Source organism: Mesoplodon mirus, assembly GCF_964341445.2.
Source record: "Mesoplodon mirus genome assembly, chromosome: 8".
NCBI lineage: Eukaryota > Metazoa > Chordata > Mammalia > Artiodactyla > Ziphiidae > Mesoplodon > Mesoplodon mirus.
The window spans coordinates 604,695-619,342 of record NC_138984.1 but is presented as its reverse complement, the minus strand read 5'-3'; the positions used below and the strand labels follow the sequence as shown (position 1 = coordinate 619,342).

Here is a 14,648-nt window from a genome sequence, read left to right as displayed (position 1 = left end):
TGGCCTCGACCCACTAGACCCCAACTGCACACACTCCTGGTCCTAACAACCAGATGGGAAATGTCCCCAGATGTTGCTAGGTGTTCCCTGGTGTCAAGATCACCCCCAGATGAGAACCGCTACCTGACAGGATTTACATGGTCTCTGCGAGAAAAGCAAGGCCAAGCACCAGGAGTCTCATGTGTAGCTGTTAAAATGCTGTAAAGACCTGAGTTTTGGGCACATCACACCAAAAATGTCTTCTGCGGCATCAATCCTGTGCCAGCTCCCCCCAGGAATCTCCAGAACCTTCTAGGAATCACCCATCTTCCCACCCCTCGCAGAGCTCACGCCATCAGGGCTATACCTCTACCTCAGAGATGACCCCTGGCTTACATCCAAGTCCATTCCCCAACCCCAACTCTTCAAGTCACTCCTCAGACCCACTGGCCTCCCCAAGGGGCCTTCCACCACCTCTGGTGTCATGGAGAGCTCCCTGAAATGAAACCAAGCCCAGACCTGTGGCCCTGGCTCCAGGTCAGAACTCCATGGATGCCAGAGACGTCAGGCCTGGACACAACCCCCTGGGCCTGAGCTGGCGTGAAAGCAAACTCCGCCAGCGGTCAGTCAGGGCCTGCTCTTCACAAAGATTCAAAAAGTGCCCCCACGCGTTGCTGGCGTTAAGAAGTTGTGCAGAACAAAACCATACATCACTAATCAACTTCCTTTTACTCTGCTGTACAATGACTGCAATTACAAAACCATAAGCTATTTTTGAACTAAAAACCTGAGTATTTTTGTGGAAAACCTGCTCCTTGTTTTCATAAAATAAAGTGCTGTGATATACTAAAAGCTCGCTGTCTTCTCAGAACTCTGTCTTTGTCACAAGAAGGATGTAAAATGACTCCTGAACCAGAAGAAACATCCCCCACTGTCACGGGACTGTCACCAACACAGATGGGAGAGAAAAAGTAAGACCAAATGTCGATGTGTTGAGCCCCCCCGATTTTAGAGGCTCAAAGTCAGCCTTTTATTCAGGATGGAACAGGGTCCTCCCCCCAGAACCTGACGGCAGATCAAACCAATGCATCTGCTTCTTAGTCTACTTCTCAGGTGATGTCCAATTAATTTTTCATCAAAAGACCAGTTTGAGAATGAAAAATAACCTGAGATGATCCAAGTGAAGTTCCCCAAAGCTCTGGGAAACTACAATACCCTCCGATCCGTCTGGGCTCTTCACTCCAGTCCGTCCGTCACGGCTCCCCCTCCTCCTCCAGGCTTCCGGCGTCAGCCATTCGGCCCTCAGGCTCCTCCTCCTCCCGGGCCAAGAGCTCCTTAAACACCCCAAACTCCTCAGCAGAAGAACAGGCTGTCTTGGCCAGAAACTCAGCTTCTGAAACCCTGAGGATGTCCTTGAGTAAAGGGTTGGGGACCAGCGTCTGCCCCTTCTTGTCGGGGGTCTGGTACCGGCCCAGGCGCTCCAGGAACACATGCCTCTCCTTGGTCTTGGTCATGGAGTACTGTAGGAAGTCGGTCTTCACCACGTCCACATGTTTAATCCCCATCCTGAAATAGGCATACTGGAGACACAGCGTGGTTAGGAAGCGCAGCTGCACAGAGCTTCGTAGGCTCCTAAGGCACAGCGAACTGACTGTCCAAAGGCGCTCGGAGACCTGCCTCGCTAGCAAGGGCAAGACACTATGATCCCGACACCTGCGTGATGGCTCTCAAAGCATTTTCAAATTCGTATCGAGAAAAATGCAGCAGAAAATAAAGGGCAGGAGGGAGAAATTAAGTTCTGTTCTTCTTCATGGGGTAAGGAAAACTACTGAGTATGGAAAAAATAGGCAAAAAATTCAGAAAACATCTAGGATTTGACCTAAGCCATCATAATTGTTACCAAAAAATTAGGACACCCTTCACAATTACGTTTCTAAGATCAACATGCAAAATAGGTTCTAAAGATAGGAAGGTTCTAGCTATTTTTAAATTAAGTATTCTAAGCAGAGGCCTCATTAGGATTCTAAGAATAGGCCTGGGTCATCCGTTATTAATGGCAGAAAAGTTGCAAAAGAGGTTTTTTTACCTGTAGTAAAGAAGTGAAAGAACCAAAACCGAACTCTCTTTGGCTGGTGCAAGCAAAGAGGGTCTAAGCCTTTCACCTCGAGTCAGCTAACCCTGACTACACTCGAAAATTTGCTGTTACTAATCACGCCATCAGTCATTCTCACCTGGAATTTGTATTCCAGTTCACCAGGGTCCTCCCGAAGAACACAGGGGCATCTGTGCAAAATCTCGGTGACTTGCTTTACCGTGAAAAGGCACTTCTCCTTGAGAACCTCGACAATGATCTCAATGTCCTGCTGACGCATGGTGAAAATTTCAGGGCAACGGTAAAGCACCCTCTTTAATTTCCCTGAAGAATGTAAAAAAGGCCAAGTACATAATTTTAGGATATTCCAGAAGCCCAAGTGGCCAACCACACCCAATTCAAGCCAGTATTTAAAAAACAAACAAGGATCCTCTCCTCCACAGAAGGAGCGCCAGCTTCAGATACGTCTTCCCAGAAGCGTCGTGGAAACGGGATGGGCCAGAATGACACATCTCCCCACTGACTCCCTCTCACTTCTCAGACTCACCAACCTTCCCTCCTGGTATCAAGAGGCCTCTTTCTGGCCTCACAGCTGAAAGGCACCTACTTCATATTCTAGGTCTCCTCTTGCCCTTCTCACCTAGAAAAGACTTTCACAGGGATTTACTGGAAAGCTCAGACAGTAAGATGGGATAGTAGCTTCCCCCATGTCAGGGTTTTGGGTTCATGTTTCCTTCTATAATAAAATAGTCCTTGAAATATTCGCAACCAACATTCTTAAGACCTAGGAGCCTGAACTCAATGAAAAGGTGTTCCACAATAATAATTAATGTAGTAATAACAAGAATCATGATGCACGACCACAGAGACTGATGACCTCCTGGTTGGCGGTGACCATATATTTTATCCACACTGAGGTGCTTCCGGGTGACAGAGTCCCTATTAGTAACTGCATTAAGGTAACTGGTATAAACTGAGACTCTCCCAGGCAAATTAGGGCATATGGTCTTCCTACAGGTAACTGAGTAAAATTTAGTACCTAGAAACTTAGAACCAGTTACTTAAACTGTTAATTAAAATCTTCCTAACAGGTGAGTCAGTCAGTGTCTTGATAAAACGTGTCAGGAATGAATTTCAGGAATTTAGTCTTCATCTTTGCAGCTTAAGGCCACGCTGAGCTTATTAATTTATTGATATAACCGCTGCATATAAGATGCTAAGTTTAGCTTTTTAGATTATACTGCGATAGGTAATCTGTTAAGAGAAACACACACCACTATCTTTTGCTCATCTTCTAGAGAAGGAGGCCATAAAGATCCTCTGAAATCTGAATTCCCAAACCTTTTCTCCCCCTCCCCCACCCCCGACAATATTTTACCAGCAAGAGTCAAGAATAAACAAAAGAGTGGCATTCCTCTGGTCAAAGCGAGCAGGGGTCCTAGGAGTTGCTCACGCCCCCCCCGCCCCGCCCCACTCCAGAAGGCCCGTAAAGAGATCCAGTGAACTTCTAGGGCTCCCGGGGCGCGAATCCTGTGGGGGTGGGGATGGTGGCTCTTTTTGCCTTCACTCCACCAGTGTCCCAGGAATCTGGGCAGATCTCACATTCCACAGTAAATCGAGACACCTGACTGGAATCCAAGCCTCTACAGGGAACTTTGTCAGTCTCTCTGGCTTCCCATCACACAGACACAAAGCACTAAGCCCACCCCAAGTCAGCTTGAGCATCAAAGGGCACATACCTGAACATAAACCAACACCACGTGCCCAGCGCCGTTCTAGATGCCAGAGCCCCTACAGTGAACACGCCAGACACGAGCCTGGGTCGGTCACTCAGTCCCCCCTCCCTCCTGCAATGCCCTCTGCGGAGCTCATTCTGCTTCATCACCTCCAAGCCGAATCACACGTTCCTCTCAAGGGCCTTTCCCCCAGAAACCTCCCCGAACCCACCTCACCAGGCTATTCGCTCCCCATCTCTGACTCCTCAGCTCTCTCTATACAATCTACACCTTTTCATACCTTCTCCAAGCCCCAGCTTTCGCAGGTAACTGGAGCGCTTCTTCATTTGCATGATAGGCAGTTTCAGTAACTGAGGACTTTTCTTTAAGGCCACACACACAGGCTCTGGATTCAGACCCAGGAGTATTAATTCTGAAATGATGTCCAGCAACTGCTGAGGGTGGGCACCTGGCTGTATACTGAGCAGTTCATTAACATGGACATCACTGAAGCCCATGTCCAGGAGGGAACTGACGATCTTCTCTCGCTCCACAGCCGTCCTCTGCTTCTCAAGGAGGCACTGAGTCAGCCCCGTCCCGTGCTCTGGTTCTTGCGCGCACTTCTGGGGTTCAACAAAGGGTGAATCCCCGAGCCCCCCCCCGCTGGAGACCGTTGTCAGTTTACGCAGCAAAAAAGCAGTCGTCCTCTTCTGTTCTCCAAGCTGAGGAGTCTGCCTAGCAATAAGGGACCAGGTGAGGGGGATCAGGCGGTGCCAATCCAAGACCTGTAAGACACAGCCCCCAAAGGGAATTAATTCCTCACCACTCCCACGTAATGGACACCTCGGGATTTTTGAGGCAGGGTATTTAGTGCCTTGGTCCTACACAAACATAACGTTTTATAAGCAACCCACAAAGTCATACCTGAACTTTAAAAGCCTACAGAGAAGGACGTTCACGTACAGAGAACAGAGAACTGCAGGAGCACAGAGGTGAGCTGTTGCTGCTATAACTGAGGAGACAGGGACAAGGAGGGACAGGGGAGAACTATTTCAAGGCCACCAGGTAAAGTATGGGGGGACGGGTTTCCTCCACCTTTTCAGTGCCTGGGGGGGTGCCTGCAAATTTAACTGAAAGATTAACAGGCAGAAAAAAAACAGTTTATTTATATACATATGGTGGCTCACAAGCGCTGGTTCCCTAAATGGCTACAGTTAGGGGCTAACTTGAGCAAATGGGCGGTGGGCTCCTAGGCGAACAAATGGGAGCCCAGGAAGTCTGTGATAATGTTTATGTAGATACACGTGGTCTTCCCTCTCTTTTTTCCTTCATGGCCGTAAAGCTCCCCAGGAGAAAGGATCTGTGGGGCCCTCGCTCCCAGAAGATTCTGCTTTTAGCGCGATAAGGGCCGCTCCAAGAAGACTTCTTTCTGTAGCTGCTGAATCTCAAATGTCTTTAACTTAAAGTAATTTCCACGCCAACTCTGGGGGTCCAAGTTGGTACCCACACCTGAAAAATCTGGACCTCACACGAGCCTCCAGATTCACGTACTTAAATTCATTCCACAAAAGAAATCCCGGTAGCCTGCAGGCAAACTACAGAGAATTCCCGTTGACTTCAGAAGTCTCCAGGGTTCAGGTTGGCGCGAAACGAACGAGGCCCACATCCCCAGGCACTCAACCGCGCTTCACGGCCCGTCCCAAAGCCTCCGCAGCGCCCTCGGCCGCCGCGCCCCCGCCAGCCAGTCCAGTCCACCCGCTCGCTGCTCCCGCCTCCCGCTCTCGCCCTGTCTGGGGTCCACTCGCGGGGTCGGCCCAGCGCCGGCGGGGGGAAAGTGGGATAAAGCCGCACTGACGGAGCGGAGAGCACTGCAGATCAGGGTGCGGCACCAGGTCGGCGTGCGCCGGCCTCTAAGACCCGCCAGGAGCCCCTGCTCGCGGTTCCCACTCACCTGCCGACCCAACGCAGCCATAGCGCGAAGGCAGCGGCAGGGCCGCTGACGCCGGAAGCAGCCGTCTCCCGGGTCCGTCGCTTCCGCCCTCCCCCTCGCCAGCGCGAAGGCGCGGGAAGCAGTTCCGCCCAGCCCTTGTCCGCAGGTGTACGGCGCTGGGCCGGTTTCTGGGGCCTGGCGCCGCCCGGCGGTGGGCGCGGAGACCGCGGCTTCTCTGCTTGGTGCCTACGCTGCCCGGGTTTCCGCTTTCTAGAGCACTTGGCTAGCGCAACAAATGAACAGCTCTTTCCCCATACGTTCGCTTATTACCTTAAAATTCCTCTTAAGAGTGTAGGTGAGAGGAAACTGTAACCTCGCTCAAACCGGCCACCGCCCCGCGGTCCAGCAGTAACCTCCCCGGAGAAAGCAGGGTCCTTCCCAAAGCAGGTTCACGTTGAGGTAGAGACCGGGCGGTCTGAGTACAAGGGAGCCGGTCCCAGATAAAGTTATTTGGTGTGGAATCTGCACTCAATATGAATATTAGTGACAAGTTGAAATGGTAGTGGAGCGGTTCAGGCACGCAAAATGGAGTCTGGCGGCCATGGAGGACCTGGTCTCAGCCACTCTCTGCACCGCTGAGAACGTGAGTTTGAACTGTTCCAGACCCAAGGACACCCCCAGCCTATTCAGTACAGCACCTGCCAGCTGCAACCTTCTGGTCTCAAGGTCTCCCCTTATAACCGTGCAACCATTTCAGACCCCAACCAATCCTTATTTGACAAGCACCCTTACTTCTTGTGAGCTCCAATTATAATTCTTGATAAACACCCCCCCACACACGCATACACACACACACATATTCTAGAGGTTTAAAGTATCCAATGGAACTCCAGAAGTCTTTACAGTTTAAAAAGAAAAGGGGGGGCAGGGGTCCTCCCAGCTTAGAGGTCTGGTTTCCTCTTGGGATGAAATCCAGTGATGTTTCAGCCTAACTTGCATTCATTCTTAAATTTCGGACATAGGCCTGTAACAGTTCAAGTATAGAGACTAACCATCTTTCAAAAGGGGATAGTGGTGGAAAAGAAAAACAAGGTGTGCTTTCTCAGCTGCCTAAATTCCACCAATTGTAAGCCCAAGCCTTAGTGTATATGCATTTCTTCTTGCTTTATCTACCTGTTTCTGAACTGAGAAAAAGGACTTGGTTCTTGCATGGATACAATTGATAGAGCTCTGGGCCAGGCACCAGACTGGATGCTAAAAATCTTTCTACAGAAGGATTATGCCAAAGAAGAGGGAGGGTGTAAACTTTTCTATCTGGACTCTCTGCAGAGAGCACTCTCAGAGTGTTCAGACTTTCTGCTGCCATCAGATCAGATGAGTTTTAATTATTTTTTCTTATAGAGAAGTAACAGTTCTTGGAGACCTAGAACTTTGCATTCTCGGCCCATTGCACACCTGTCTGAAAAAACATTCTGTAACTTCTTTTGTGTTATAAGCATCATAAAAACTACATAGGAAAACATTTGTGTTTTTTTTCCCCACTCTTGAAGAGTTCTTTGAACATCACGAGACTCATTTGATTCTGAAGAGTAAATGTCATTAACGTACTACACACTTTAAAAATTCACTTCTAAAAGCCCTGCCTTTACTGTCCCTGACGGATGGAGGAAGGGCCCTCGTCAGTCTCTTGAGACGTCACGGAAACTCGGGCAGCACTTCCTAAAGGAAGGGGAAGGCAATATCCTGCATCCCAGTAGTTGAGACTCAAATTAACTGTCATCGGAGCATCCGAAAATATCACGACAGTTGCATGCTTCCTAAATGAACACTAGAAACCGAACACAGGATCATACTAGAGGCAGGCTGGCCCCTGAGCATCTTCCCGAGAGCTCCAGGCAGGAGCCTTGGCACCTGCGGAAAGTGATAACGTGGGAAAAAGGCATGGGTTGGGGTAGCGGGGGGGGGGGGGCGGGTTTTGGTTTTGGTTTTGTTTTCTTCCTGCTATTTGAGCAGGGGAAAAATGAAAGGTTTCCCTCTGACGCCAACCACTCCCTCCCCTCTAACACAGATGCAAAATAGAGGCTGGATTTCCTGTGCCTGAGCTAGCTGACTCTGTTTCAGAGGCGGATGGACTGGAGCCTAGACGGGAAGGGCCTTCTGAGTGTGTGAGCACTGCACTGGGGCCTGAACGGGGGTGGGAGAGAGACAGTCGGGGCTGGACGCCCCCCACATAGTCACGGAGAGAACCTGGACTGGCTGGGGAGTGCTGGGAGGGTGTCGTGGGTGGACAGCAGAGCACAGACAGATGGTGGGCCGGCCCTGGTGAGCTTGTGCACAAGGAGAAGGGCAATGCCTGAAACACCACACCCTCTAGTCTCCTTAGACCAAGCAAGCTGCAGAGCCCTGGGCTCACCCATAGGAGGGACCCCCAAACTAACCAAGGCTGAACCTCTCTCCAGCTGTGGCAAGTGGAGATGCACAAATGGAAAAATAAAGTAATGAAGTACTCCCCATACCAGCACTGTAGAAGAATCCACATGGTCCAAGTCAGGGTAATTGTTTACTAACAAAGTTGCTTTAATTTGGAAAACGTTCAAGGAAATAAATTAATGAAATAGTCTGGTCATTTGGTGAACAGGTTCTACACATTCCACATATCGGAGGAGCATATACCAAGTCCGGAAGCAGAAACATAGGCACATATACAAAAGTAGAAAGAGGGTTAAAAACCTTCTGTATGCCTTTTGGAATTTCACAAATTAGAAGCCTTTTAATAGTAAAAAATAGTACAAAACTCAATTGAACACTAGAATGTTTTTTCAAGCCCATGAAAAAGAATGAATTCCAAGTCTATTTTATAACCCTAAAACAATATAGTATCCCTGGCTTTTGTTCTAACATTTATCAAGCTTGCATATGAGGTTTTAGACGGTGTACTGGGCCTAATTCTTGAGAACTTACTTCCTCTGAATGGAAGGGGCCTGAATATACCATGCCTTCCTGAGTGAAGGAGAACGGCAGAGAGCTGGGTTTCCCGGCGGTTAGGGGCCTGCCCGTGCACATGAAGCCCTGCGCAGCTCCGGGGCCCAAGCCACTGCACTTGGGCTCCTGCCCTCCAGCTCCAGACTGCCCGTGGACAGAACTCCGCTCTCTAAAAAAAGAAAAAGATACTGTGTCAACTGCCAACAGCAAGATTCTAAAATACTTTGCTTCTCTTTGGAGAAATTCTTAGGAGCAAAAGACATCAGGGGAACCCTTCAGAACCCAACTGGCAATGTTCTAGACTCCCTGGACCCTGCTCTGGTGCCGCGGGGATTCTACGTCCAGAGCCACAGACAATGTCTGCCCACTCTGAGCAGGGGGGACCAGACACACGGGGCTGCCGCTCCCAGCTGTGGGCCCCCGGGGTCCCCCAGACCATCGCACTCCTCGTCTGGGCCTTATCCTCCCTTTCGGCCTGCTCAGACCACCGCCAGCTGCACTTCACAAACTCTCTGCCGCAGCCCTCAATCCTGTCTGTGGGTTCCTCCTTGTCAGGGGCTCCCGTGGGCACGCACCCACCTCCCAAAGCCCCTGGTGGTGTTCAGGGAACTCTGGAGTCTGTCTCACAGGCGACAAGCCAGCTCTGGGCCCTGACGTTCATGTCCAGGGCAGCACAGAGGAAGGAACCTTGCCCTCCCCCAAGGCCCGGGAAGCAGCCTGGGAACCGCCTCAGCCCCGAGGGGCATGGGCCTCGCCTCTCACCTGGCTTGTTTAGTCGACACACCTCTTCCCAAGTGTAGTCAGCCAGGTTCACAGGCTGTGTCACCCAGGGGTCTGTCACCAGCTTCTCCAAGGTGGTGCGCTGCTCGGGGACAGGCTGTAGCAGCCCAGACATGAGGTTCATGAGATCTGGGGACAGAAAGGCGTGTGGCCAGAAGACTGATGGAGGGCCCAGGCTGGGGGCAGGTGGAGAGCATTTCACAACGCAGGTCCTGAGTCTGATGGGACAGGAGGTGGCTCTGGATCCCCACTTCTAACTAACACTCTGGGGGTTCTGGAACGTGAGGTCCCAGCTATGCTTCAGGAGGGGCTGTGGGAGATGTTCGTTGCCTCTGAAAGGAAAGCTTGGAGCTCGAGATCCCACCTTGCTCACCACACCAAGTGTGGCAGGTCCCAACCTGGGCCTGCTCTAAGGGACTCTGGGGGTGCAGAGCTGTGGACATAGGGATCACATGACAGGACGGAGGTGGGAGGTGGCCGGCAGCGGAGCCCCAGCTCAGTCCCCACAGGAAGGCAGCACGAGCTCTGAGAAGAGCCCCGAGCCTTGAGTCCGGATCTGGGTCCCATTTCCTTTTAATGTCACCTCAGCCAGGGCCACTCCAAGCCTCACTGTCCCAAGTGAGTATCCCGAGAGCCTAGTGAGAGAGCCTGCGGAGCAGCCTCCGTGGGCAGAGCTGCAAGAGCCGTGGTACCACAGGATCCAGAACGTTAGCAAAGCTCTACAAATCTTCTTCTAGGCTGCTCTGGACTGAACTGTGTGCCCCCTACCCAGATTCACAGTGTGATGGTACTAGGAGGCGGGGACTTTGGGAGGTGACGAGGGGTAGACGAGGTCATGAGGAGGGGCCCCCCGCGACAGCATCGGTGCTCTTATCAGGAGAGACACGAGAGGGCCGGCTCTCTCCCTCTCTCTGCCACGTGGGGACACAGGAAAAGGCAGCTGTCTGCAAGCCAGGAACAGGGCTCCCACCAGGAACTACATCTGCCAGCACTTTGATCTCGGGCTCTCAGCCTCCAGACTGAGAAATGTCTGTGCTTTAAGCCCCCAGTCTGAGGTGTCCTGTCATGGAAGCCCGAGCGGGCTGAGACACAGGCTTCTAACCTAAGCAAAGAACCCAAGGCAAAGACTTGATTCATGAGGACACTTATCTCCTCACTGCCTGTAACGATGAATGATTACTCTGGCATCACAGAATGTCACTATGTCACTAATGTCTGAGAGACCTCAGAACCCCGTGGTCCAGCTCCCAGGAGCACCTCCAGGTATGGGCCGTGAGGGTCCCACTCCAGGCCTACCGCCCGGCGGTCCTCACTGCAGATGCAAACCGCCACTCATGGCCCTGGGGGAGCCAGCTCACGGGAGCTCGAGGTGGGACAGAAACCCCCAGGTTCCACACGAGCGGCCGGGGGGCCAAGTCCATCCTTTGCCCTCCCCCACAGGTGACCTTACAGTCACTGCCACGGCCACGCTCAGAGACTGCTAGTGTGTGCGCATCCTTCAGAAGAGGTCCCTGTGGTCCAAAGGGAAACTCTCCTAAAAATAAAGTTGTGATGTTTGAAAGTCATATTCAAATCGTCCTTACGTTCAGATCAAAGTCCGAGAAGAATGGAAAAGAGAGAGAGCTGGGCTATCGGCACGGACCCGGGTGCGCTGCTCTCGCAGACGGGAAGCCGGTGCAACGCCGGCGCCCGTCCGCCCGCCACTGCGCGAGCTCACCTTCCGACACCAGGTACGGGGGGTTTATCGCAGCCTCCAAGGTCTCCTCCAGCTCGCAGAAGGGGTTCTCCTCGAAGATCAGCGTGTACAGTGCGACGCCCATCGACCACATCTCCAGCTCCGGCCCCTTGTAACTGCAGGAAGGAGAGAAAGCACTCAGGGCGCTGCGCCGGCCCCGCACGTGAGCCCGGCACCCGCACGAGTCACCCGAGAGCGGCTTCCAGGGAGACACGCCACACTCCTCGACTGCATCCTCAGCGCCGGCACGTCCGCCCCCAGCCGGGCGCCGGCCACGTGGTGCGGAGGGAGAGGAAAAGCAAAGCCCCACTCGGCAGCTGAGAGACAGTCAGGAGATGGCACGGGGGCAGAGCAGAGTGCCTCCCCAGGGTCTTCCTGGAGGAGGTGGAGAGAAGGCCCGGGAGCGCAGGCAGAGTGCCAGGCGCCAGGCCCGCAGGAACTCGGCTCACTAGGGGCCCTGGGGAGCCACAGGCAGTTTCAGAAAGACGTGAAGCATGCTCAAGGCGAGACTGGCATGGGTGAGCATCCTTAAGGATGAGGTAAGGCAGTGGCGTAGGACAGAGGAGAGTGAGTGAGAAGGGCATGGAGAGAGGGAGTGCAGGCAGCCGGCCGGCTGGAGGAGCAGGCTTCAGGGAGGCAGCTCCCTGGGGTGCTCTTTGTTATTGCCTGTGGTTATAAACACCCTCATCCCAGCCACCATTTCCTGGGCACTTGTGAGATGCTGGCGCTCTGCAAGGCATGTACATGGTTTAACCCTCATCCTCACAGCAAACCAGAAAAATACATATCACCTTGGTTCCACGTAGAAGAGGTGAGGCCGCTGCTGGGCAGGCACGGGAGCCAGGCTGACAGCCCCCACGCACCAGCCCCCGTGCTGCCACCGCGGTTGGTCCCTCGGGTCTGGAGCTCAGGCGGGGGGGGACAGTCTGGCCCCGAGAGACTTGGGCAGCAGCGTCTTTGCAGCAGAACAGGAATGTAGACAAGGTGGCTGAGAGGAACTGGTGAGAAGAGGGCCCAGGACAGAGCCCTCTGCCTTCCAGGGGGCCACAGAGAGCCTGGGGACATCAGGAGATGGGAAACCAGTGGGCAGTAGGGGCAGGGGGCTGGGCCCCAGACGAGAAGAGGGGCCAGGAGGGGAGGGGCCACGAGGACAGACCTCAGGGAAGTGAGGGGATGAGACAATGCTACAGCCAGAAAATCAGATTTGGCAGTTTTTGTTTTGTGCCATTTATGTTTTGGAAAAAGAGATTTTAAGAGTTTTGGAGGCTAAAGAGAAAAATCCAATAGACTAGAACAGGGGTCAGCAAACTTTTGCTATAAAGCGCCAAACAGTAAATATTTCAGGCTGGGGCCACGTGGCCTCTGTCCACCAGGGCAGCACAAAAGCAGCCACAGACACTACGTGAGCTGACAGGACTGTAGTTATGAAAACAGGTGGGGGCCGGATCTGCCGCCCCTGGAGTAGAAGGACATGAAAACAAGAGGGAGGAAGCGGGGTCCCTGAGGACGGGATGTAGAACCGGGCAGTGAAGGACCCCACGACGCTCTGGCGTCCGTCCCTCTAACCACAAGCCCTCCTGGAGAGACATGTCCTAACCACAACGCTCCAAAGTACGTGTAGGTGGTACAGGATGATACCTGTGGTCCGGATCTGACTGGATTTCATTTCACATGTGTACAGACACACTTCGTTTACATATGGACAAGACAGAAATCCATGCATACGCAGGGGAAACACTGAGCACCGTTTCCACGCAAGCCCAAGAGCACCTGAGCTACGTCGGTGTCCTTTCCTCTCCCGAGTTCCCTGAGACCAGGCCCTGCCCAGGCCGGGCCCCTCCAGCTCACAGGCTTCTGGGGCACAGAGATGTAAACGCGGCCCGCACCCCTGCTTCTCCTCTCAGCCAGAGCAGGAGGCTTGGCGTGCCCCGAGCTGACGCATGCCGGGCCAGCCAGCGACAGCACCTCTGGCCAGGAGTGGACCCAGCTTCAGCCTGGACCCTCTGCATTAGTACTTTTTCTGTTGCTTGATTTCTTACATGGCCAGCCCAGCGATACATTATTGGACTAGATTACTAGTTCTGTCATCAAAATAAATAAACCAACTAAAAAAAAATCCTCTTCATTCATTTGAAGAGTCCCAAGTTTGGGGACTCTTTTTATCTTTCTCTTAACTTTTTTTTCTTTTTTTTCCTTTTTTTTAAAATTTATTTATCTTTGGCTGCATTGGGTCTTCATTGCTGCACTCGAGCTTTCTCTAGTTGCATTGAGCTGGGGCTACTCTTCACTGGGGTGCATGGGCTTCTCATTGCAGTGGCTTCTCTTGTTGCGGAGCACGGGCTCCAGGCACGTGAGCTTCAGTAGTTGTGGCTCGTGGGCTCTAGAGCGCAGGTTCAGTAGTTGTGGCGCACATGCTTAGTTGTTCCGTGGCGTGTGGGATCTTCCCGGACCAGGGCTTGAACCCGTGTGTCCCCTGCATTGGCAGGCGTATTCCTAACCACTGCACCACCGGGGAAGCCCTCTCTTAGCTTTTCATTATATGAAACTCCAAACATAAAAGTTGAGGAAATAATACACTGAACCTGTCTCCATTCCCCAGCTTCCCTGACCCACCTCACTTTGCCTGCCTGCCTGCCCACTTATTTCCCAAACATACTTTATCACTCAACACCCTCGTCAAAGAGGCACAAACTGAAACCATTTTTTTCCCTAAAACCCCACCAACTGCAGGTCTGATGGCAGGTGTGACAACAGGCTGCAGCTCCCACGATACATACGGGTTTCCCATGAGGACTTCGGGCGCGCAGTACTCCACTGTCCCACAGAAGGTATAGAACAGCTTGCCCCTCTCCAGGAAGGCTGCCGAGCCGAAGTCTATGAGCTTGATTGTAAAATCCTCAGCGATCACGATGTTCTCATCCTTGATGTCCCGATGAATGATGCTCTTGGAGCGCAGGTATCCCACTGCTGACACCAGCTGAAATCAGGAGGCCACAGGGGGCTTTTTAAAAGGCAATTCAAGTAGAACATGAATTTAAATTAAGGATTAAGAAGAAAAAAAGAAAAGAACAACAACAAAGAAAAAAATAGTTCTCTAACTCATCACAAACTGGTGACAGGAAAGACTCTGGAGGCTGCAAATTGCACACGGCTGAGCCAGAGGAAAAGCAGCTCCAGGCAGCATGCTCACTGTGGCTGGCACACATCATGCCCACAAGGCAGCAACGCAGATCTAGGATTCTTTTCTTTAATTTCATTATTTATTATTATTATTATTTTGTGATAAGGACACCTAAGACACAATCTACCTCCTTGGCAAGTTTTAAAGTATACCATGCAACATTGTTAGCTATAGGGACCATGCTGTACAGCAGACCTCTAGGACTTACTCATCCTGCAAAACTGAAACTTTGTATTCTTTCACTGACACCCCCA

The 14,648-nt window shown here is 52.1% G+C and overlaps 2 protein-coding genes across 6 annotated transcripts in view; both read right to left on the bottom strand.

The window, feature by feature from the left end:
- Positions 1–961: 961 nt before the first annotated feature.
- Positions 962–5,823, bottom strand: MTERF4 (mitochondrial transcription termination factor 4). Its single transcript, XM_082631496.1, has 4 exons — positions 5,738–5,823; positions 4,088–4,571; positions 2,211–2,395; positions 962–1,559 (listed from the first exon to the last, which is right to left on the bottom strand). The coding sequence occupies exons 1-4, from the start codon at positions 5,756–5,758 to the stop codon at positions 1,233–1,235; spliced, it is 1,017 nt and encodes a 338-aa protein (XP_082487622.1). The 5' UTR covers positions 5,759–5,823; the 3' UTR covers positions 962–1,232.
- A 2,446-nt stretch (positions 5,824–8,269) lies between these two features.
- The window catches only part of PASK (PAS domain containing serine/threonine kinase), a 39,625-nt gene continuing 33,246 nt past the window's right edge, over positions 8,270–14,648 (bottom strand). For 4 of the 5 annotated variants that reach the window (XM_082631400.1, XM_082631399.1, XM_082631398.1 and 1 more), the window contains exons 15-18: positions 13,991–14,190; positions 11,196–11,329; positions 9,461–9,607; positions 8,270–8,867 (exon numbers count right to left, since the gene is read on the bottom strand). In XM_082631400.1, the coding sequence (XP_082487526.1) occupies positions 8,758–8,867; positions 9,461–9,607; positions 11,196–11,329; positions 13,991–14,190 (591 nt within the window). In that variant the 3' untranslated portion in view covers positions 8,270–8,757. Of the gene's footprint in view, positions 8,868–9,460; positions 9,608–11,195; positions 11,330–13,990; positions 14,215–14,648 lie in introns of those variants that run through there. The other variant, XM_082631403.1, reaches the window with a different exon arrangement.